The sequence below is a fragment of the Prinia subflava genome, chromosome 1 (genome assembly GCF_021018805.1).
Source record: "Prinia subflava isolate CZ2003 ecotype Zambia chromosome 1, Cam_Psub_1.2, whole genome shotgun sequence".
Classification (NCBI taxonomy): Eukaryota; Metazoa; Chordata; class Aves; order Passeriformes; family Cisticolidae; genus Prinia; species Prinia subflava.
Genome location: NC_086247.1, coordinates 84,429,091 through 84,453,698, shown reverse-complemented (window position 1 = coordinate 84,453,698; position 24,608 = coordinate 84,429,091). Strand labels below are relative to the sequence as shown.

General features: G+C 50.6%; 2 protein-coding genes across 2 annotated transcripts in view; one reads left to right on the top strand and one right to left on the bottom strand.

Annotated features, from left to right (window-relative positions):
* The first annotated feature begins 1,130 nt into the window (after positions 1-1,130).
* FOXC1 (forkhead box C1) lies at positions 1,131-3,081 on the top strand. The gene has a single exon (XM_063401293.1). The coding sequence runs from the start codon at positions 1,242-1,244 to the stop codon at positions 2,934-2,936; it is 1,695 nt and encodes a 564-aa protein (XP_063257363.1). The 5' UTR covers positions 1,131-1,241; the 3' UTR covers positions 2,937-3,081.
* Positions 3,082-14,267: 11,186 nt separating this feature from the next.
* Positions 14,268-24,608, bottom strand: part of GMDS (GDP-mannose 4,6-dehydratase) — a 407,005-nt gene continuing 396,664 nt past the window's right edge. The window contains exons 10-11 of the mRNA XM_063401307.1: positions 15,598-15,666; positions 14,268-15,258 (exon numbers count right to left, since the gene is read on the bottom strand). Of these exons, the coding sequence (XP_063257377.1) occupies positions 15,196-15,258; positions 15,598-15,666 (132 nt within the window). The 3' untranslated portion in view covers positions 14,268-15,195. The remainder of the gene's footprint in view (positions 15,259-15,597; positions 15,667-24,608) is intronic.

Sequence of the window (24,608 nt, the reverse complement as noted above, 5' to 3'; positions counted from 1 at the left end):
AACACACGTGGCAGAGTGTGGGGTGCGCGCGTGGGTGGAAGGAGCTCCGGGGGAAGCATAAACACAGAAACATATATTCACACACATATATATGCATATACATTGGTGGGGGTATGCTCATGGTGCGTGTGCCCCGGGTGCGTGTGCGAGGGCCACCGCGGGCGTGTGCGGGCTCGGGGCGCGGCGTGGGGCGGCTCGGGCGGGGTCGTGGCGCAAAACGCGCGGGCGCTGAAGATCCCCGCGGGTGCGCAGCGGCGAGCGCGAACGCGGGGCTCCGCGGCGGTCAAGGCGTCCGCGTGTGTCGGCGAGTGTGTGTGGCCGGTCCCCGAGCGCTACAACTCCCTGAGCCGCTGCGGGGATTTTTTTTTTTCTTCTTTTTCTTTTTTTTCCCCTCCTCATTCAGAGCCCGGGGTGTCTCCCTGCCCTCATTGGCCGGCCCAGCTCGGCGGGGCGGAGCTGAGCTGCCTGCAAAAGGAGGAAAAGAAAAAAAAAAGAGGAAAAAAAAAAAAAAAGGGAGACCGAGAGAGAAGAGGGAGGGAAAAAAAAAAGGAGAAAACTGTAAGTGCGTAAAAAAGTTCTCGCCGTGGTGACGGATGCTCAAAAGTTCAGGAGTTTTTCCGATGCTTCCCAAAGCAGCCTGCGACTGAAAAAGAGACTGAAAAAAAGCGAGAGGGAGAGAGAGAGGGAAACTTTGCACTGGGAGATCGGGAAGGTGGATTTTTTTCTTCTTCTGCTCGCTTAAGAAAGCCAACAAAACACATCCCTCTACTTTTGTCCCTCCTTTGCAGACAACTTGTTGCAGATCCCCGTGGAACAAGGAACTGGGACCGTGGGAGCCTCTTTGCAAAGGTTTTATTTTCTTAATACTCTTTCTGCGTTTGGAAGTTGCTTTCTCCGCTGCGATTACTTTTTTTTTTTTCTCCGCCGTTTTCTTTTTTCAAAAACATTTTTCCCCCTTTTTTTGTCCCCCTCCTTTTCCCCCCCCTTTTTTTGATTTTTCCCCCCCTCCGCGTGGAGCGCGGGAGCTCGCCGGTGGGCTTTCCTGGGCGAAGAAGAGGAGGCTTTCGGCGCTGCCGTCGTTATTCTTCCTCCCTTTTTCCGCGCTCCGCCGGGGGGGTGGGGGGGTGGGGGTTGCCCGGCCGCCCGGTCCAGCTCGGTCCGCGGAGCGGTGGAGGGGTGGAGGGGGAAGGGACGCGCTGTTTGGTCCGGCGGGGAGGGTGGGGGAAAGCTGACGGGAGGACATGCAGGCTCGCTACTCCGTGTCCAGTCCCAACTCCCTAGGAGTGGTGCCGTACCTCGGCGGAGAGCAGAGCTACTACCGCGCCGCTGCGGCGGCGGCCGGCGGGGGCTACACGGCCATGCCGGCCCCGATGAGCATGTACTCCCACCCGGCCCACGAGCAGTACCCAGCCGGCATGGCCCGAGCCTACGGGCCCTACACGCCACCGCCGCAGCCCAAGGATATGGTGAAGCCGCCCTACAGCTACATCGCCCTCATCACCATGGCCATCCAGAACGCTCCCGATAAGAAGATCACCTTGAACGGGATCTACCAGTTCATCATGGAGCGGTTCCCTTTCTACCGGGACAACAAGCAGGGCTGGCAGAACAGCATCCGCCACAACCTCTCCCTCAACGAGTGCTTCGTCAAGGTGCCCCGCGACGACAAGAAGCCCGGCAAGGGCAGCTACTGGACCCTCGACCCCGACTCCTACAACATGTTCGAGAACGGCAGCTTCCTCCGCCGCCGCCGCCGCTTCAAGAAGAAGGACGCCGTCAAGGACAAGGAGGAGAAGGACCGCCTGCACCTCAAGGACCATGCCCCGCCGCGCCCGCCGCCGCCCGCCGCCGCCGCCGAGCCCGAGGGCGGCCCCGCCGGGGGCAGCGCCGCGCCGCCGCCGCCGCCCGTCCGCATCCAGGACATCAAGACGGAGAACGGCACGGCCTCGCCGCCTCAGGCCGTGTCCCCCCCCGGCGCCGCGCCGCCGCTCGGCGCCGTGCCCAAGATCGAGAGCCCCGACAGCAGCAGCAGCCTCTCCAGCGGCGGCAGCCCCCGCAGCACCCTCCCCTCCGGCCGCTCCCTCAGCATGGAGGCCCCCGAGCCCCCGCCGCCCCCGCCGCCGCCTCCGCCGCCGCCCCACCACCACGGCCCGGGCTTCAGCGTGGACAACATCATGACCTCGCTGCGGGGCTCGCCGCAGGCCGCCGCCGAGCTGGGCGCCGGCCTCCTGGCTCCCGCCGCCGCCGCCCCGCGCACCGGCATCCCGCCCGCCCTGTCCCTCGGCGGGTACTCGCCGGGACACAGCTCCGTCTACGGCTCGCCCTGCGGCCAGGCGGCCGCCGGCGCCGCCGCCGGCACCTACCACTGCAACATGCAGGCCATGAGCCTCTACGCGGCGGCGGGCGGCGCCGACCGGCCCGGCCACCTGCCCGCCGCGGCCACCAGCCCCGCCGAGGACCCGCTGCCCGAGTACGCGATGCCCTCGGGCGGCGGCGGCGGCGGCGGCGGCGGCGGGGCGGGGGGCGGCGGCGGCGGGGCGCTGGGGCACGGCGGGCTGGGCGGCGCGGCGGGCGGCCACCAGGAGGGGCACCACCCGCACCCGCACCAGGGCCGCCTGGCCTCCTGGTACCTCAACCAGGCGGCGGCGGCGGCGGCAGCGGCGGCGGCGGCGGGGGAGCTGGGCCCGCTGGCGGGCGCGGCGGGCTACGCGGGGCCGCAGCAGGGCTTCGCCGCCGCCCCGAGAGAGGTCTTCGAGGCGCCGCGGCTGGGGCTCAGCGCCTCGCCGGGCGGCGGCGGAGGCGGCGGCGGCGGAGGGGCAGGGGGCGGCGGCGGCGGCGGGGCGGGGGGCGGCGGGAGCTGTCAGATGGCCTTCCCCGGCAGCCAGCCGCTCTACCGCACCTCCGGGGCCTTCGTCTACGACTGCGGCAAGTTCTGAGCGCGCCCCGTGGCGGGGACACCGCGGGAACTCCGCCCCGCAGCGCGCCACCGGCCCCCGCAGCGCCCGCGGAGGGAAGCGAGCGCATCGCGAAAAGCTTTTGTACAGAGACAGCCCCAAAGCATGTCTTGGTTTGTTAAAGGACAGTGTTACTCCAATAACACGTAAGTTTGTTTTTTCTAATTGCTTTGAGAAATACTTTTTTTTTTTCCCCGCCCCCCATCCCGCGCTCTTCCCCGTCCCTTAAGGTATTTTCATGCCCCGTGTTTAAAAGGGAGCGAAAAGTCCAGCGTAGAGTACCAGCTTCTTTCCCCCTTCACTTCCTCTTCTACAAGGACTTGTTTTAAAATGTAAATTGCGACATAGTAATTTATTTTTAATTTGTAGTTGGATGTTGAGGACCAAACGCCAGAAAGTGTTTCCCCCTTTCCTGAAAAGTGACTTTAAAATTGACTGAAACGCTGATTTTTTTTCACTATATATAAAAAAGGGAAACTGTATTAATCTTATTCTATCAATATTTTTCTTTTTTTTGTTGAAAATATTCTGAAGGTATTTCATTGTTTGTTTATTAATAAATTACCATTCAGTTGGAATGATCCTTTACACGTCTGTATATTTTAATGCTTGCATTTAGAGAGAGAGAAAGAGAGGGAAAAGGGATTTCATAACTAACTTTGTCGCTGGAACAGCTTGTTCCCCTCCGCACAAATTCCAAAGACCATTTAGGAACTGCCAGGTCGAAAAATCCCTTTTTCAGTCTCTTCTGCAATATGTTCCACTTAGTCAGCTCGCCTTATCCGCTAGGAAAAAAATACTTTCCCATGGCAGCTCTGAGTTGGCAAATAAACAAACACGTTTTCTTAGCAATTAATGGCAAGACCTGGAAACGTTTGACCATACACAGTAGTATGGCGACATTATGTTGTTTTAAAAAATATGCCTATGTAAGGACATATTAAGTGATAACTCCGAGGTAGAAGTGCATGCACTAGATTCCAGACCATGTGTAACAGTACATGTTGAGCTATCGATCGCTTTCTGTGTATTTCAAATGTATTTATATCCAGGATTTACATATGTACCTATATTTAAAGAAGGATTACGTATTTATTTATAGTTTCATATACGAATTGCATATTTTTCTAAACTCCAGTGTATAGCAGATGCCAAATAATCAGTAGTACGTGTACATTTAAATATAATTCCAGCATATAAATCACTGCTTCTTAGAACTGATAGCAAAGCCTGCAATCACATCAGTGAAGCCGCTTCTGTAACACATACAACACTATTTTATTTCAGAGGAGGAAAAAAGAGTAGTTGGGTTGATGGGTACTTGTACAGTCTACCCTTACACCTTTACAGCTCTACATTACTCCCGTCCTTCAGGGATTTTTCTGGTCTGTGTCTCAATTGCTCAGACTGAATTTATTTTTTAACTATTTTGTGTGGGCGAATTTGTTTTATATAGTTGTTTGGATGCTGTTTTGGGATGGCGCTTTTTTTTTTTGTGGTGGTGGTTTTATTTTGGGTGGTGGTTTTTTTTGGGGGGGGGGGGATTTTTGGGTTTCTTTTTTTTTGTCTCTCCATACCTCCCTCTGTTTTTCTCAAATCGAAAATATATATATATATATTACCAGGGTAGCAAATGAGTGCTGCACAGACTGACATCTTTTCGTATCAAGAATCCTACCTTCTGGACAATTTACTATTAAGAACCTACGCTCAATGGGGATCACCTTCCCCTTTTGTAAGTAACCACCAAAATGCAATAAATCCATTAACTTAAAAGAATCAGCCTTGTCAGTCAGACTTGGAAATAGGTTTATTTGATTACAGATATTTAAGGCCTAAAATTTGCTTTAAAGATAATACAGTTTCCTATCAGAATCTCTTATCTAAAGGCAACACTTAGCAGTAATTGCTGTTGCACTGTTAAGGGTTACGCTGTAAATAAATACAAAGGTATTTACAGTTCAGCCTTATTACCTCGCTTTTGAGCTGTGCTTCCCTTCGAAAGCAATAGTCAAATGTTTAGAAAACACCTTCAGCAGATGGAATGAACTGGGGGGAGTGTGTCATCTTAGAACGCGTTGGCTTAGAGAACGTTTATTTAAGTATGGCATAGTCTTGGCTTTTTCGTGCTGGTACCTCTACAGAGATTACCGGCCTTATTTACATTTATTTGTTTGCTAAGTTGAGTAAGAGAACCTCAAACGCTTCATTGCTCGGTTGTGGTAAAGATGAGGAGGAGGACAAGTAAAGTTGAGCGCCTTCGCTCCGGGGACATATTTTAATTGCTGCTCCCCGTTTTTCACCAGTAAGGGGAAATAAAATGTTACCTGTTCTCGGTCGGGCTCACTTTCTGCTCGCCATCGTCCCTCTCCCAGTACCGAGCGAGGGGCAGTACAGTGGTAGCTCCTGCCCACCGCCGCCTCCTTGGGAGCGGGGCTGCCGGGCCAGAGCACGGCGGGGCTCTCGCTGCCTCACGCCCCCGCTCCCCCCCGCTAGAGAGGGGACCCTCGGCCGGGCAGCTCCGCCAGCCCTGGCAGAAGGGTTTGCCAGCGAGGTGGCGGAGTAATAACACCATTCCTGCCCCCCGTCATGTATATAAAATAAAATTTAAAGAAAGCAGAGGGTAGAGGTGATTACATCTGCTATTTGCCTGTTATTTTTGTTGCGATCAGGCGCCGGCTTTCCTGCAGTTTGGGTTTTCTCGGCGGTCTGCAGCGGTAGGGTGTTTGTGGCGAAAAGGAATAGGGGGGAAGGCAGTTGTCATCCCGGCTTGTTTAATAACCCGTTGCGTTGTCAGTGAAGCCGGGGGGGCCGTGCGTAGCTTGAGCAAGTGCCGTGTGTAATTACTGCCGATGCTCGGGGCCGTCCGCGGGCCTCCGCCGCGGGGCGGCCGCGCAACTTGCGCTCCCCGAGGCCCTGGCTGCGAAAGGGGCGGGTGGTGCGGGCTCGGCGAGCTGCGAGGGCGGCTCGCAGTCGGGGACCGGGCAAAGGGGAACTTCCCGCTCGGTCGCAGGTAGGTCGTGTCGGGATCTTCTGCCCCCGGAGGGGATCCCTTTCCTGGAGTGACGTGCGTGGTGGCGGCGGAGGTCACCTCCTGCTTCTCATTGCGACGGGCTGGCTCACCGCACACGCCTGCTTCGTCTTGAGTTTTTAAATGTTGTTTTATTTATATTGTTATCATAATCATAATCATAATAATAATCTTTTTTTTCTCCCCTCCGCACAGAAATTGATCACAACGAAAATTAGATTAGCGGTGCTGGCTGTCCCCGCGGTAGGCAGTGAACAGTTCGGGCTTGGCCGCGGGGGGCGGCCCGCAGGGCGCGCACTCGGTACCGCGGGGCCCTGCGCGGCACTGCGCGGATGGCGGTCGGCAACTCCGGGCTCTGCCTTCGGAGTGAGGGGCACTGTGGCTGCTGCTGGGATGGGGAAAGGCCGAGCGGGCTCTCTAGAAACCTTCCCGGGCTGGGGCAGTGCAACTGCGAGGCACGGAGCGGGGCATCTGCCCGCGGGCCACCGTGAACTGCAGGCAGCAGGGCCCAGCGTGGGGCACGAACCCTTGCTCCTCTTGTGCTTCCCTCCTGTTGAGCACAGGAGGCAAACCCGAGCGTCCCTCCTGACCTGTGATTGTCTCCCAGCAGAACTGGGCCTGCCCTGAACGCCAAAAGCGATGCGGTGCGACCTTGCGCAGCGGTGGGCACGGGACATGTGCCCGGTCAGCAGCTGAGAGGTGTCCCCGTGAGGCCTCGACATCGGTGCTGGCAACCCCTACAGCAAACGGGGACACCTGGCCCCAGCCATGCCTGCGGAGAGGTCATTTAGGCATTAGGTTAGCATGGCACTTGGAGATTTTTTAGCTCAATCTGATTTTTTTTTCAAACTATCTCTTTGCTTTTCGTCTATGATAAACCAAAACTTTTTTTAAAAATTTTTTTTTATTAGATTTGAGGAACTATTCCATTTACATCGTGGTTATGGTGGTTCCGCACTTGTACTTGCTCATCTGTCACTTAAACTCTGGAAAATGTAGAGAGGAGGAATATTGTCCTTTTAAAGTTTCCTCCGTAGAATTTCTTCGTGAAGTAATTACAGTTCCTATTATCATAACCAAAAATAGCAGAGAAGTGCATGCAAATAGTCGAAAGGCCATGGATTAAAACCCCTTCCCTACCACCACAGGCCGGGTCAGATGGAGAACATGGTGGGGCTGCGTTGTGGATGGAGACATTTAAAGGAGTGGTTCCAAATCGGCCTTTTATGGTACGTAGGGCCCTTTCTGATAGCAAAGAACTTGGGGAAAAGCTTTTCGAAGTTAGCGGCTGTTTTAATTGCTGGGTTCAATCGTGACATTGTTGGTAACTCTGGGGCTGCAGCGTTTTGACCAGCTGCCTGTACCCTGCTCTCACCTCCCCAGAAATACGCCACTCGAGGAGATGAGCTTAGAGTTTCGCCCTGTTTTCTGGAGACTTGGCTTGGACGTTTCGGGCCAGTTGCGCACGGAGCACGAGAAAGCCGGTGCGGGTTTTGCTGGTTTTGCGGATTTTGCGGATTTTGCGGATTTTGCGGGTTTTGCGTGTTTTGCGGGTCGAGGCAGCGCGGCGGTGCCGCTGCGCGGACAGGAGCGGTGCCGCACGGTCGGGGGCTGCGCCTGTAAAGATGAGCGTGAGCTAAGAGTGCACAGTCTTTATTACGTCGTTTGATTGCGTAGGCAAACGCGTGTAGCGCCGAGGCGCGCACATGGCTCCTCTGCACAGCACAGGAGAGCTGCGGTGCGGCCCCTGGAAGCTCTCCCTCGTCCACTTCCCGAAATCAACCATTTCAACAGCGACGGCTAATTGAACATTAGCTTTCAATTAATTTCACTCGTAAAGTAATTTAAACTCCTCCGCATACTCAGTCCATTTTCCCCCGACTTGCTGCGCTGGGATCGGGCGTGCTGGCTAAATTCATCTGCACTTTGAGAGGTGCTCATATTTTGATTTGGATTTTGTGTGTGTGTGTGTGTTGTTTTTTGTTTGTTTGTTTGATTGACTGATTGATTTATTGATTTGGGGGTGTGGTGGTTTTTGTTTTGTTTGGTGGATTTTGGTGGTTTTTTTTTTTTTTTTTGGCTAGGAGAGAGATGAGCACGGTGGCGGGCGCTGTCAGGCCGCCCGAGGCTGAGCTGCGGAGCACAGGCACTGCTCAGCCGGGGCAGCGCCCAGGGCCAGCTCAGGTTTACGCGGTAAACTGCGCAAGAGGCTGGAGCGCCTGCAGGGTGGTGAAAGGGAACTGCTCGGAGCTCCCCGGGGACGCGCGGGTTCCGATCCGGTATCTCACTCACAAGCTCACCAGCCTCCATCCCCGTACAGGTTTCCCCCCCACCTTTTGTTACCCTTTTCCCTCCTGCCTCGCCTCCCCGGCGTCTTGTCTGTTGTGAATCCGCCCCAAAGGTGGTGCGGTGCCACGGTGAACGGAGCCCTCCTGGTTTAATTACGCTGGGGCTCATAAAGCCATTCGCTTCTTTCCAAAGTAATAAACAAACGTCGCGTTAGGTCAAGATTGATGGTGTCCATGCAATAAAAACGGGCCAGGTCAGGAAGGAATAAAATTCAATCAGAGCTCGCGGAATCATTTTTCAGGGGACAGAAAGACAGAAAAGGAGACGGGGGTCAAGGGAGACGATGTCGCCATTCACAACACACCAGCCGGGAGGGAGGAGGGCCAGGGTTAACGAGCGATTGTTTTTTATCAAGCGGAGCCTAATTGAACGAAACAATAGCCGCATGGCGGGGGGGGAGGGCCGGCTCCTTACCCGGTAGTTGCGGGACCGGGCGGCAGCCCCGTACCCTGGTGGAGGCACCGGGGACCCCTGGCAGCACTGCTGCTCCCCCCATTCCGCCTTAAATTTATGCACACGCACCTGAGGCAGCGGGCAGGCCCCGTCCTGGGCCGGGGCTGGCACTGCAGGTAGCGGTAGCAAAAGATCGGGTGCCTGGGGGACGACACTGGGAGACCCCCCATTTCCTAACGAGGTGTCCTCAAAGGCCTGCTTGGACGGCCGGAGGAGTAAGCCGCAGATCTCCCGAGGGTCACTCCGGCTGGTCCGGCAAGAGCTGGAGCCCTCGGTGCCGTTTTGGGACTAATTCCTCGAGTGTAGTTCGGTGCTGGCAATTTGGCAAGTGGCTGCGAGGTGGTGCTCGCCGGACCCCCGAGGGCCGGGGGAGCAGGCCCGTCCGGGGGTCACGGTGTTCAGGGAAGAGGCAGCAGCACAGCACCGCTGGGAAGCCCCTGCGGCCTGAGGGACATATTTTCGTGCCGGCCTGCTACGCCAGTGTTTTGTGCTGCGCGGGCCAGGGAAGCAGCTGGCAAAGGCTCCCTCCCTCCGTTCAGCAGGCAGGGTCTTTGGGGGGTGGGGGGATTTCTCCCTCGCCCCCCAAGTCAACTTATCTGTCGCACACACCTCTGCGACCTTCTAGGCCTGTAACTTGCGCCTTGCTTAGTATGTGTGCGCCACAAAATAAAATCTGTTAAAAAAGCACTGAGATGGAGAGCAAAGGGCAGGCAGCCCGAACTACCGGTGAGAGCTCACAAGCTCTCCGGCTGAAAGAGAATTGGGTGTTCTACAATTTTTTTCCCCTAAACAAATACAGCTTGAAACTACTTGGGTGGGCAGAAGGGAACAATTTGTGAGCCAGAGAGCAAGTGAGCTGGGCAGGCAGCCGGCCCGCAACTTACCTGCTAGAGACTTTCACCTGACCTTTAGGTGTCAGGGGGCTTGCTTGTGCCGTGTATCACCCCACGTTCAGGTCAGCTGCTCTAGATTGTGTTCAGCAGAATTAGAACAACAACAATGAAAACCCCAAACTGGAATCCCCCCTCCTTTCCACCCCCCATCACCTCTGGGGAGAATCCAGGAAAACCAACACATTTAGAACCATTAACTCTTAAAATAGCTGAATTTCCTCCAGTAGAAAAAACGCAAATTATTACACTCATGAGTTCAGGATATTTATATATTATATGAATCGATGAATAAACAGGTCATATTACTACAACCATCACCTCTCGGAAGGCAAGTGCTAGGATCAGAAAAAAAAAATTGCCATAAACGTTTTCTCCAAAACGTTCCTGGAATTTATTTACTTGCCAGAACATCTAAGCTGTTGGGTTTAATTTTTTCCTTTCCCCCCCATTTTTTAAAATAAATATTTAAAATAAATATTTAAAATTAGGAAAAAGAAGAATGTTTTCCATTGAACGATAATGTTAAAGTACTGATAATATCGTCCGTAGCAGAAGAGAATTGTTTAAACAGTGTCGGTGCTTGCAAGATTATGCAGTATAAATACATTCCCGGTGCCGTTTTGATGCGAGTTTCGAGTGGAACTTTATTTTCTGTATGCGTTCTGTATGTGCATTTCCCCTGGTCCTGTTGTGTGAAGGCTAAAGCCGTAAGCTGGCGGAGGACACGCCGCCCTGCCTGCCCCGCGGCCCGGGCCGGGCATGCCCGGCTGCCCGCGGCGTGGAACGGGGCCGGGCGCTCGCACGCTGCTCGCCTCTGCCAGCGAGGAGCTGCTCGCAGTTTTCCCCGAGCGAGGATTTACCAAAGTGCTGGCGGCCAGCGCTTCTAGCCTCGCCTCTCAAGGATGGGATGGATTTAAAACCGAATAACGAATTGCAGAAAAATTACGACTTTCTCCCGACGCCATTTCCCACCCCCAAGCGCTCCGCCGTGGGGGTGGGACGGTGATGGAGCGCGGAATGCACCGGTGCGAGCTCATTAGCAACGCAAAGGTTGCAATTAGCGTCTGCTGCTGCGAAGCGACCTCTCCCCCGCCCGCCTCTCCTTAGCCCCCATCATCAAATAATTGCAAAGTATCTGTTGATGTTTTTCTTCCACCCGTCAAAACGTTGGAGCCCTGCCTGCTCCAGGGCTCCGTCCTGGTTTTGTTGTGTCTGGAGACAATGCTCCGCCAGCGAACCATCAGAGGTGAAGGGGGGTCACAAGGAGAGGCAGGAGCGGCCCTGAGAGCCGCCGGGGGCCTCCCCTTGCCGCCCACCCCTGCAAACCTGCCACCCACAGGCGGGAGGGGCGGCGACCCCCCGCCCGGTGCCCCTCTCCCTGCGCTGCTCCGGGCAGCCCCGAGCACGCCTTCCCGGCCGGGCGAGTAGCGGGAAGAGGATGTGACCCTCATGTCCGCCCGGGGGGACGTGGCTGCTTTATGTGCAAGGCGTCGGGGGGAGGTGGTGGCGGCGGCAGACTCTTCCATTCTGCCAATTTACACCTATATTTTATTTTTCTAAATACCCTTGCAGCACTCGATGCGTCTCCGAGAGCCACCAAGAGCCGGCTGCGGAGCCTCTTCCCACCACGGCCCTAAGCCGGGGTGTTCGTGCCCGAGGAGAGGGGCTGCGCTGCCTTTCGCCTCCGTTCGCTTTTACCTTTCGGGCTTGCGCTCCAGGCTTCGAGGCGCATTTTTAGATGGCGCTGGCGGTTTTGCTCTGCGACCCCGAGGAAAGCCCCGTCGCTTTGTCTCGCCGGCCTTCCGCACCGGGGCCGGGGAGGAGGGCGGCGGGCGGGCCGGCTGTGTCTGCGGCGGGCCCCGGGGCAGCGCCGACCCCCGGGGCCCGCCGGCAGGAGTGGCGAGGGCTTGTGCTCCAGTGGGGCCACCCCAGCTCAGGCTGCCCGAGCCCCTTGCTCTCTACAGGCCCACGAGTGGCCCGTGGCCTCTGAGAGGCCTCAAGAGAAGGAAAAAAAATTAAAAGGGGCTCTCGTGGTACTTTTACCATTGTTGAGACAGGTTCTGGGAGAGAGCAGCGGCCCACACGGCGGAGACGAGGGGCTGAGTTACGGCTGAAAGACGTGGGGCGGCGGCGGCGGCGCTGACAGGCGGCGGGCGCGGGAGAGCGAGCCCGGCCCTCGCTGCTCGTAATTCCTGGCGCTGCCGGGCAGGGAGCCGCGGGCAGGGCCGGGCCGGCCTTCCCCACCGGGCCCCAGCCCCCTGCAGCCCGCTGGGCAGGAGCTGGGCCCTCTCTCCTCTCCCTGCCCACCCGAGTCCGCTCTTCCCGACAGGGCGCACTCCCGGGCGGCCCCCACCACCCAGCGCTGCCACGGCTATCCCGCTTCTCCCCGTAGCAGGGTGAACTCTCCACTTCTCAGAACGCAAGTGGGACAGCCTGCCCGGGCGGGAACTCCCGGCAGGGTCCCGGGCCCGTATTCCCGGCCCCGGACAGTGCAGAGCGTCAATAGTCTGGCCCTGGCCACCAGCGGTCCCACAGCGGTTCCAGGAAAGGTTAAACCCACCTTGTCGTTTGCTTTGTTCGTGCTGCTACTCCGGATGGTTGGAAGCTTTCGTAAGACGAGAGCGATTGGGGGCCTGCTCGGTTATTTACTGCTGGAGCTGCTCTTTTCCATTAACGAGGCTGCGGTGTCTCCATATTAGATCAGAGACAGGCAGAGGGGGGATGTATCTTTCGAACCTGCGCGCATAAAAGCGCTTGTCATGCACCCGAAACTGCTGTAGAGAGCACAAGTCTGTAACTGGTATCAGCTACACATGCCTCATCATCTTTCTGAGTCGAAGCTTGTTAGTGGTTTGTTTTGTTTTGCTTATAAATTATTATTTATTTCGTTTTCAAGAGTTGATCCCGTGGTCAAAGAGCAGTACTTTAGGAGCAATTAAGAATCAGGCAGGAAGGTAGTGTTAGAAGAACCGAAAAGCAGTTCTGACCTTTGCCAAATGGTGAAAAGCAGCAGGGCTGTGTGCATTTTGTCCTGTCATGACCAGTACCTTTTTTTTTTGTCCCTACAAAGGCAGCAGAAAGACACCCAGCACCAGGCCGCTGCGAGGGACAGCTTGGTCTAGAATCAGTTTTCGCTTTCCCATCCTTTTCCCAGCTTGTTCCCCAATATAGTAGACAGAGAAACCAGAGAATGAAAACGCTTCTCTGCAGTGTGCTACAGCGAGAGATGCCAAAGAAAAACCCCTGAAGTCGAAGCTCCCAGTCCTCGGTAGAGATGTGCAAACTAATATTCAGATGTACCAGCAAGCCTGCCAGTGAATCACTGTAAGCGAAAAAGTAGTTCGCAGCAGTACAAAAAATGCCTTTGCATAAAAGCGCTGGAACACTTCTAAAAATTATTATTCCGTTCGCCACCAAAGACCCGCCACCGGCAGCCTGTGGCCGCCCGGCCGAGGCGCTGCGGAGGGCGCAGCCCTCGGTGCGGCCGGGCAGGCGGAGCTCGCCCCCTCCCCTCCGCCTTGTCCCGGCCCGGGGGCAGCGCTGGGCACGGGAGCCTCGCTCGGCCGCGGCCCGGCGTGCGGCCGCTCGGGGAACCGGGGCCAGCGCGTCCTGCGGGGGCTGTGCAGCACATCGAGAGGTGTGAACGCTGCGGGAGAGCGCAGCTAATGCAAGGACACGCACCCGCGGGGAGGGGGCTTACTGTTATCTTACTCTAAAAAAAAAAAAAAAGCCCAAACAAAAAGGTGCAGCCGTGGAGTTGTAACCGTTCGAGGAGAAAGATACACAAGGAATCTTTTTATGAACATATCCAGGGGAGGTGAGTTGCAATGTGTGCGTGATGCCGTGGGGAGGTCCAGGCCCCCGGACTGAGTGTCCGCGACCTGCTCGGCATTGGTCTGTACTGGAAGAGCCTCGGGGACATCGTGGAAACTGCGTGGGGGCTGGAGAGCCTCACACGCGTGGGGAGATGCTTGGAGAGAGCGCAACAGGGACATCCTTTTGTCTCTGCAGCTCCCTCTCCTCTCCGCCTTACGAGGGCTCGTACTCTGTGCACCTGTGGGAAGGGTCTCAAGCAGCGGCCGGGCTCCCAGCTTTCCCCTTCCCCATTCGCGCTCTCGAAGGAACAGCCCCAAAGGAAGCGGCTGCTCCGGTTGGCCGGGCGCGCTCCGCGCCGCGCATTTCCCACGGCACCCCCGGCGAGTGCCGCCCTTGGAGACCGCGCACGGAGCACCCTCCCGGCTCCCCCTAGGCTGTCCTCGAGCTCCCTCCTGTCACCTGCATCACTTCCATCATGGGACCGCTCCCGGGCGTAGCTGCCCACCCCCCCCATGCCGCGATTGGCCTCCTTTTAACATGGGGGTCCCCCCTGTAGGAAGTTAAAAATCAGGAGATGCACTTCAAGAAAGTGTATCTCCTGTGTGCCTCCCTCCTGTGCGTCTTGCTCTTTGCTCACTTCCAGGCATAAAGTTAAAATGATGGGAGTAATTGGTGGGTGGAAGATACTAAACCAACGGGAAATGTATGGGCTTGACGACCTCTGGATAACCCAGGTACCTTGGCACAAAAAGCAAAAAAATATTTACTCACCTTGAAGTTTCTAATTTTTTTTAAGCTTTTTTATTTATTTTGTTTTTATTTGTTAAGTCATCTTTTGAAATGGTTCACGCTCCTGTCTGAGGTTTAATTATAGTATGCAGGAAGAGGGTGGAAGGGGAATGGGTTGATTCTTGGGGGAGGGGGTCAAAACCAAAACACCGTAATCTCCCTGGATTGAGAAGGTGCTGGACAAAAAGGCTTTCTGTGACTCATGCACACTCTGAAATGAAGATCTGAAAAACATATACAAGCCCCAGCTTGACTGTTTTGAAAGCGATTCCAGCAATTAGGAATTAATTCAGCATGGTCAAAAGGCGATTTCACTGCAAGTTATATCAAGTTATCCAAACTTTTACAGAGTTCAGGTGCTGGAAATGGGCTGTTGGGGTGGAGGTAAGGCTGCAGGAAAGAAAAACAAGGAGTGTTCAGGAAAGGCAGAAAGGGCAGTCTGTGGAGCCAGGTCTGGAGGCATGGTGAGCCCATGTTTGCACCAAAGGTCTGCTGATGTGAAGAGGGGAGGAGTGGGGGCAAGGGAACGCTTTGTTTCTCAAATGGGGTTAAGTAATAAAAATGTGCTGGAGGTCCTAGAGAATAGAAAGATGAGTCTCAATTAAAAATGAAATCAATGGGTTTGCTGGCTGATGAAGTTTTCAGGTACAGTATAATCCTTCCCCAGTTAATGGCAGAAGACAGATCTAGCCCAGGCAGAGCTGACCCTGGGATGATGCATGGGGCAAGAGGCACTGGGAGGATGTAGAGGGTAGAGGCAGGAATAAACCCAGTCTTTTACACACAGGCAGGCCAACAATCAAACCGTTGCAGGGAGGGGCAGCTGCCCACCCTGGGGGCTCATGGCAGTGCTGGCCATGGGCTGCAGCTGTGGTGTGGCTCCTGGGATGCCTGCGGGCCCAGCCAGGCCTCAGGCGTTGGGATTGTTCCTCATGAGCTCCACATCAGCGTCCACCATCTCCCTCACCAGCTCCTGCAGGAAAGAGAGAGAGACAGATGAGGGCCCCAGTCCAGGGGGAATATCAGGAATGTCCCAGAGCATGAAAAGCCCCCCTAAGCCCCCACAGCAGAACAAGGAGAGGACGGGGCTTTTCTGGGCCCCGGTGTGTCAGTGTGCTGCTGTACACTGGAGTGCCCACCGCTGCCATAGGGTCTGCTTCCTTCAAAGCAAGGATCCATGCAGAGGCACCAAAAATGGGGTATCCAGGTCACCCCACATAGAGGCATCCCCCCTCCTTTCCCCTCCCTGGGAATTGTTTTTACAGGACGTGAACACCCAGCAGGTACAAAGCACGCCAGAAAGGCCACTCACATCGAATGTGACTCTCGGCTTCCAGTTCAGCTTTTGCCTGGCTTTGGTGCAGTCCCCTTGCAGAAAATCCTGTGGAAAAGAAGAGAGAGGCACTGTAAGGACTGTTACCTTCCCCACCCTGATGTCATCCCCATTGCTCCTGCTTCCCTGCGAGCTGAGCACAGGCCGGGCCCACCATTGGACTCTTCCAAGGACGAACTATTTCTCTTGAAGGTGCAATTTCAGTGGAAGCTCATATGCCTACTAAATCACCAGGAGGCAGCATCCTTTCACCAGGCTGTTTCAGATGGCAAGAGTTATTCTTTGTTTGTGTGTACACAAAGGGACTGAACTCCAGCCTGACAGCCATATAACGGTGAACATTTTATTAGAAGTTATTGTACATCTTAGTCATGCCAGTGAATGAGCTGATTCAAATTCTTTCCCCCCCATTTGTTTAAATAATGTAAATCACAGAGCAAACATGACAACTAGTCTCTTTCAAATAAAAACACGATCACAGATAAATTATCCTGAAAGGTTATTATGGATATGGGTAACCATATGCAACACCAGTAAACATCCAGCTTTTGAATGTGTACATATTTTTTTTCCTAGGGTATTTTGAGTATCCACATGCAAATAAAAGTCTAAATATCTCATAAATGAAAAGAAATTGCCTCGAAACTATTACAGAAACCAAGACTTCGGTCATGTTCACTTTACTGTTCAAGTATCCTTAAAAGTGCTACCACACCAAAACAATCCCACAACTAGTCATCAAAAATAACGTAACAAAATTAAACATACAAAAGCTCCTTTAACTGCATTTCTAATTGAATGCCAAAACTGACTGTACCTTTCTTTAAAATTAGAAGACACTGTTTAAACAGTTAGCTTTTTCCAAATGTGTTGATTGAATAAAATATATCATCTCTTCTCACAAGCTGTGTGTCTTTGTAGCAATAAATCATAAAGTTATATCTGTCTAGGTTTAAAGAAACCCAAACAAACCCAGCTTGGTTACAGAACAACAAAGCTAAGGCTGAATTCTCCTTTTGCATTTGACTTTATGGTGGTAACACAGCAGGCTTTCCAGAAAAAGGCAAGGGACTGCTTCTTCTCTCCCTCTTCCACCCTCTGACCAGCGGAGGAGCTAAGGAGCATTTTGTGAATTCAGATTTTTTTTTTTTTTACTTCTAATACAGCATACTACGTTTTTCAGATGCTCTCTGTTGATCGTATGTGGTTCAGGTCATGTTAACTTCCAAAATCACCTCATCCTGTGCAGTAAAATGTAGGAAATACTTCTTCATAATTGTGCACAAGAAAGCTAGACAGCCTGCTTCCAGGAGCAGAGGAAATCCACCAAAGGAAATATGGCACAGAAGAAGGGGATGTGGAACAAAAGCGTCTGCCGAGACTTATTCCAGGCAGCAGTTTTACTAGTTCAGTCTCTAGGCTAAAAAACATTTCATCCTGTCTTCACAAGAGAGTAAACAGATGGATCAGAACAAAATGATATGACAATAAAAAAACCGCCATGATTTCCTTAAATTAGACTAAATGATTTCCTACTGCAGCCCTATAATGGGCTTTTTGAAACTGCAGCAGACATTTGAGGCCAAGTCATGCAAAACTGCATCAACTTGAGGGATCCCCTGGAGGGTCGTGTGAATATGGATTGCAAAATCTGGTTTGAAATGGGAAAGACGCCCACTAACTTTGATAAAATTTGGATCAGACTCTAATGTGCTCATGGAGGTATGCCTTTTATCTGGAGTTCAGTTTAATTTACATATGTGTGTATATATATGTCTGGAAACAAGGAAGTCCTTCATAAAATAATAATTTCTGTATTTAAACAATTGCCTTTTATTCAGCCCTAATTCAAGCCATTAGCTTGAAGTGAAGTGTTTTAATATCACCTAGTTTTAAGTCATAAAAGCTGTATCATAAAACTTAGATTTTCATTTTTATAAATGCTATGTAAGTAAAACTTCTACATCCACAATCTTTATATCAAAACACACTTTGAAACTAAGCCTTATCTAAGATATTGGTTTCCCATTTAAAATAAAACAAACTACTAGGAAGCACAAAATTAATTGCCCTGGCCTGCTGTGTGTAGCTGCATTCTGCTTTTGAACAGCTTGGGAGCAGTCTTTTAACTGTCTTGGACAAATGCTTCTTCTTAAAACAGATTATCAAAAAACCCACCCCTAATTCCAGCCTTTTATTCAAAAACATAAACACTCATCTGCTGAGTAGGTCAAAATAAAGTTGGGGGTAGGCACAAATCAGTAAAAGGGAAGTACTCGCAGCGTTGGATTATACACAGACATCACACAAACAACTAGTATGCTGAAGCCATGTAGGTATAAAAACCCTTATATTTTTCTTTTAAGAATTCACAAGCTTTAACAATAATGCAGTAAAGGTATTAGAGCATAATCTGTGAGAAAAAAAAAAAAAAGAAAAAGGGGAAAATAATAGAAGATTTAATATATATGATAATATAAATTCCCCAGCTGACTTGGGTTAAAAGATTTTTAAGTGGCTCTCCTGAAGGAGTTTGTGTCCTTTTAAGAAACACAACTTTGTTAATTTACTTGAAAATAGCATTACAGACAAAATATCTCCTAGGTACTTTTAAAAAGGTTCACTTACAGAAGTTACTAGATACAGAGGCCACATGAAACCATAATATTAACACCATATTACACCTGAGCTCAAGGTTTGATTGTATTCTTATTAGCCAAAGTTTCAACACAGAATGGAAATGATGACTGGAACAAAGCTATTCCTGATTAAAGGATTGTATTGCAGTCATGTTTCCTGTATTTTTCTACAAGTAGCTCATAATATGAAAACAATAAGGTAATTACAATAAAATAAGAATATTAAAAAAAAAGCTTCTCTTGGAACAGAATGACTGCTTGTTTATATTGTCCAATCCTTTCACTGAAACCAGAGATGCATCTGTCAGGCTTCCAAAAGGAAAAAAATCCACTAACAATCCCACCATCCAAAAAAAATCCCTCTAGTATATTCATCAATAAAGTGTATTAATTTTTCAATACCAAGGCATCACCTTCTGGAACTACAACCAGAACAGAAAGTGAAGAAAGAAGAGATCAGATTCCACTGGAGAAAACCAGGATTTTTATATTTTTGGGGGGTTTGGGGGTGAGGGGGTGGGGAGGTGGTTTGGCAAAATGGGGGGTTCTTGAAAAATAGCTGCTGCTGAATATAAATTGCCCCATATTCCTGTTCCTGATGGAAAAGCATCTGATGAAATGACAGTACTTAATGTTTTGTATTCCTGCAGGATTACTTTTTCTGTGCCATTGTGCTTTACATACTGACAGGAAAACAAAGCCCTCTGACTCCCTGAAAACTCTGAGGGTTTAGGTACTGAGCTAAGAGTCTACAACCCTGAAAACACTGATTAAAGCTTTCTGTTGTTTTTACAGCACTCAGATCATGAACATAAAATCAAGCCTTTGCTTTTAGTTATCCATTTTGTAAGGAACAAGTCCTTATTTTCCATGCAAGCAGTTAATGTAAGTGACTAGGAATGACAAGTTTTAATGGCACACTAAGAGTCAGAAACAATATCCAGGTAAATATTTAAAGGGAAGCAAGATGAAAAAGACAGCAGTCAAATTCTCTGTTGCCACTTAATATGAGCAAGTAAATTCTCCTACATGTAGCCTTATATGCAGGTCACTGTCATGACTGCCTCTCAGAGAACAGAATGAGTTCCTATGATGTGAGTTTTTCTGTTTTACATTTTCTGCAACCGAGGCTGTGTAAATGTGTAGAAAATACCCCATTATTACTAAATTTGCTTTAGAGATTATTCAATTTTTTTGTCCAAATGCATACACACAAATGCATACAGATAAGCACAAGAAATTTGTTATGCAACGTGGTAGCTCATTTTTAAATTTGGTTTTTAAACCATGAGACAAAAATGTAAAATATTTTAATGCAAATATCACATTTCCCTAGCTCTTGTTCTGAGTGTCATTGCAACTCTTATTTTGTCTTGTGCAGTGATTGATCTGGTTTCACTGTGCATTGTATCACTGTCTTATTCAATTAACTTTAACTGAAAATTTAAAGCCTCAAGACAACGTAAGAAAAAGGAGATAGTGTGGTCTGAAAGGAGGCCAAGGCTTCCTTTATTACTACAGCTTGGTTGATTCCCTTTCAAATGTGCCTTCACTGAAGCCAGCACCCAATGCCAGCTCTTGCTTTCTCTTACACTGGAGTAAAACTGAGATCAGGTCCTCAGTAAAACACCTGTGATGGAATTGTGCCCAGCTCTGCTTGCTGAAGCACAGACAAGGGTTTACCTCTAAAAATAAACAAACTTGATCTAAGCACACAAAAGTATAACTGCATCTGAAAAGCAGCCAGGGTTATGTTCACAATCAGCACCACTGCTTGGAAGATGATTTGTTACATCAGGGCTCCCATAAGCAAAGAGCATTGACCCAGCTTGGTGGAGGCTCTGGCTTCAGTGTTCAGTCTTGCACTTTTTTGCTCAAGATGTTTTTTCACAAAAAGGATTTCAAGAACAGAGGGGCCAAAGTTTCCTGCAAACCCCACTAGCGTTTTATTTTCCTTATTTTCTTCTTAAAACCATCACCATTTAGCTTTAACTAATCCCATTAAAAGAAAAAAAAAGAAACTTGATTAGATTGCAGTTGTGTGTTTTCATCATTATCACAGAATCTTAGAATGGTTTGGGTTGGAAGGCACCTTTAAACTCATATGGTCAAACCTTTCTGCACTGAGCAGGGACATCTTCAACTAGGTCAGTTACTCAGAGCCCCATCCAACCTGACCTCGAAGGGATGTTTCCAGGGATGGGGCATCTTCCACCTCTCTGGGCAATCTGCTTCAGATGCTTCAGTGTTTCACCACTCTCATCATAAAAAGTTTTCTGCCTCATATTTTATCTAAATCTACCCTCTTTAAGTTTCAAACTATTATCCTATTACCCTTTGCCCTATCACAACAGGCTCTACTAAAAATTTATATCACAGTAATGTATATACTAAAGTTTATCTTATGAAATAATCTCCCCTTTGTGTACTTCTTGAAGCATTTTACACACTTTTTAAAGAGGGTTCAAGTAGTAGATCTCAGTAGTAACACCAGCCCCACAGTACATATGTGCATCTGCTGCAGCATATTGCTTGGAGAACAGCCTTGCTGAAGTGTTGCAAATATGTCAGGAGACTGCATGCATTGCTCTCTGGGCAGTTCTTTCACCATCAACCTTGTCCCCCACTCCCTAGTGTTCTGCCACACTTGCCACCAGGCCTAGGGACACCGTGTCTTAACCCACATGCAACACTGGAAAACAGTCACTGTGACTTCTTCTGAGCACTCTGTTAAGAAAAGTAGAAATATCTCACTAAAGCAGAGCTGTAGAGGCTGTAAACCTGCGCCTTACTGGTGCAAAATTCAATGCACGGCTCAGCCGAGCTTGGATCAAGCCCCAGAAGGAGTCACAGTAATGTGCACTCTGTCTCCTGTGCGCTGCTCGGCGTGTTCCTCTGGAGATCCACGGGACAGAGAACACTGGCTTGGCTTCTTTGCAAAGGGTAGTATTTGTTATAATATCTATAGTAACAGGATGAAAACCCTGTATAATTATAAAGCAAGAGACTCCTATCTCCACAGTAAATGTGAGGAGACTGAAGATAAAACATACTGAAGAACGAAGCCCAAGCCTAACAAGAAGCACAGTAAACATCTCCAGGAATTTAAGATGAGCCAAAATGTGTTGTTGCTCAGTTTTCATTTTTTCTTTCCACTGTTCTTAGAAAAGCAAAGTTGTGGAGCAGTTGGGGTACCGAGGGAATAGAAGAATGCCAGTGAATTTGGTTCCTGATCTAAATTTGTTTTAATGCAGCATGAACAGACTGCTTTCCACTCTTGGGTCAGCAGTCTTTTGCAGAAAGACAGTATTGTTCGCAAAGAACCACAGGAAAAGGCAACAGGCAAAAGCAACCAATAGGCTGAAACTCACGTATAATTAAATGCCATTGAAAATAAGAGGCATGTTTTTTTTCCCCTCGCATGTTTTCCTATGCAAATCCCCTCCCTATTCAGAAAGTTTAATCTTTACTAAAACCATGTTGAGGAGGAAGGGAAGGGGAAAGAATGACTTGAGGAAAGGATTGATTCTGCGTGGTGCTGAGCCCCTGTACATCCGACGGACTTCGGCAGGCTTCGAGGGCTGGGCATCTTTAGGGTAAGGTCTTATCTCGGGACCCCCTGTACTCCAGCAACAAGGCATCAACACGAACCACACAGTCAATAAAACCTGAGCACAACCTTCGCTTTTCCGCCAGGAACCAGGGGCTTTAGAACAGCGGCTTTATCTTATCAGTTTGATAATCTTTAATTTGACCAGCTTCCAAAGGGTTAAGGCAAATGAACTCGGAACAGCAATAAACATTAGGGCGATAATAACAGTAATGGAGCTCCTCTCCCTCCTCCTCCTCTTCCTCTCCCTCCCCTGCGCCTTTTCCACTTCGCCGCTGCCTATCAGCCCCGACCGAAGCCGAAGCCAGACCTCTCTTTCAATGACAGGGGGTGATAAGAGACTCGAAGCAAACAGCAAGCTGTCTGGTCTGCTCAGGAAGTCGGGGACGGGCGGTATTGTCCATCAGCGGGGCCACGCGGCGGCCGGAGGCCGGGAACAATGCTCCGCTCTGGGAAACGCGCTCGCTCCGCCGGCTCTGCCAGCCCCGCGGCCGGCGCAGATAAAGCGCCGCGGCAGCGGAGCGGCCCCGGCGCCCCCGCCCGGGACTCGGGACAGACCTCGGCCCCGGGGCACCAGAGCCCCTCGCAGGGCTGAGCCCTGCTCAGATCTGTCCATTTGCCAAGCGAAGCCTGAGAAAACATCTCGGCCGGGGCCGTCCCTCGAGCCAGATAACATTCCTCCCGAATTACAGCCCGATATCCCCGAGGCCAGTGCTGAATTTCGCTCGCTTCGGAGCCGGGGCTGAGCTCACTCACCGTCCCGCACTGCTCTGTGCCAGGGCATCCCGCTGCAAGCGGGGCCATGGCTGCTTCTCAGCAGAATTCCTGCAGCTGCCTGCCGTCAGGCCGGGGCTTCTCTGCCTCGCAGTTCGCCCTGAGGCCCAATTCTGCGTGCCTGGAAATTGTTTCCCAGCCTGGATGTAAGAGCAATTGTAACCTCAGCTCACGGCCCTGCAAAGTGCCGAAGGGGCTTCCGGATGGCAAGACCATTTCTGCTGCACAGGAATCCTTCTCCTAAATAAGCAGGGAACTTCTGGAGGAGAGGAAGAAAATCAAACCCACTCCATTTACCATATACAGACCATAGTTATGATAGTTCAGATATTAGGGCTGGACACAATCCCAGAATCAGAGAAAGGTCTGGGTTGGAACAGACAGTAAAGAACATCTTGTTCCAGCCTCCCTGCCATGAGAAAGGACACCTTCCACTACACTAGCTTGCTCCAAGCCCCATCTAACCTGGCCTTGAACACTTCCAGGGATGGGGCATCCACAGTTCTCTGGTCAACCTGTTCCAACGCCTCACCACTCCACAGTAAAGAATTTCTTCCTAATACCTAATCTGAACCCTCTTAGAGTCTAAAGGAATTCCCCCTAGTCCTCTCAATACATGCTTTTGTATACAGCCTCTCTCCAGCTCTCTTGTAGGTCCCCTCATAGGTACTAGAATGCTGCTCTATTTATATCTTCTTTTCCCTAGATTTCAACCTCAAATCTTTCAGCCTGTCTTCATAGGAGGTGTGCTCCAGCCCTCTGACCATCTTTCCAGGCCTCCTCTGGCTTTGCTCCAGCAGAAACCCTTCCTTTCTGATATGTTGTACCTGGTCATCCAAACACACACCTCACAGCTAAAATCTTTAGCATGTTTGCTAAAATGCAAACTAATAATTATCAAGGTAATATTTTCCTACTCCAAAAATAGAAATGCTCTTTGCAAATGCTGGTTACAGGTGGTACCATTCCCACCGACTTCCACTGCCCTGTAGCCTGGCTGCTGACGTGTGAGCCAACCATTCCATGCTCCAAACTAACCTGGGCATTAAGAGGTGTCTGAATAACATGGATTTTGCATGACATGGGTTAGAAGCATTTGTGAATTTTCCATTTACAGCAGAGGTTTGGATGCACAAGAGCATGTTTCTCCAGGCTCCTTGGACAAATGTGCCACCTTCACATCACTAAGAACGAAGACCCTGTGAGAAATGAACCTCTTCCATACAGATGGAGATGAGCTGTAGTATAGGAAAAGAACAGGTTTCTTATCTTTTCACTGGTCCCTTCACTGGTGCTTTGCTCACTACTCCATGTGTTTTCTTGCTTTACCCATTCTCCACTCTGACAACTATTTTGGGGGGGGAGAGTAAGATAATAATGTCCTCATCATATGTGGTTTGATTGTTGCATTGTGTATATTTAGGTGAGGGCATGACACTTTTTGAAATTTTTACATGTAATTTTCACCTTTTTTTCTTATTCACTCTGATTACTTTTCTCATCACTCTCTACTCTTCACTTTTCTGCAAAGATCAGGAAATCACTTTGTGAAGTTGTTTGATTTCAGCTGGGTTTATTGGGCAGGAATGAATGTCTTTTTCAGCTGTCTTTGCTGACAGACATGCCAAGATGAAGAGGAAAACTGATAACCCCAGCCGTCCATGCTGCAATCCCATTTAATTTCTTCTCTTCTTCCACTATAAAATACTTCATTTATAGCAACTTATATTGGAAATGTAAAGAAATTCAGTTATCATCTCTGGTCAAATACCAAATGATAAGTAACAAAACAATAAACATTAGGTTAGCTATCTTGTATCCTACTTACAGATATTTATCTGTCTACTTTTAGAGCATTTAGCAGCAATTTAATGAATGCAGATCTATGAACTCAGGCTATTACTTCTCCACGGAGTTCTTTTCCTTTTACAGGGTGCATTGTTTGTGGTGATTTTGCTACCCCATGA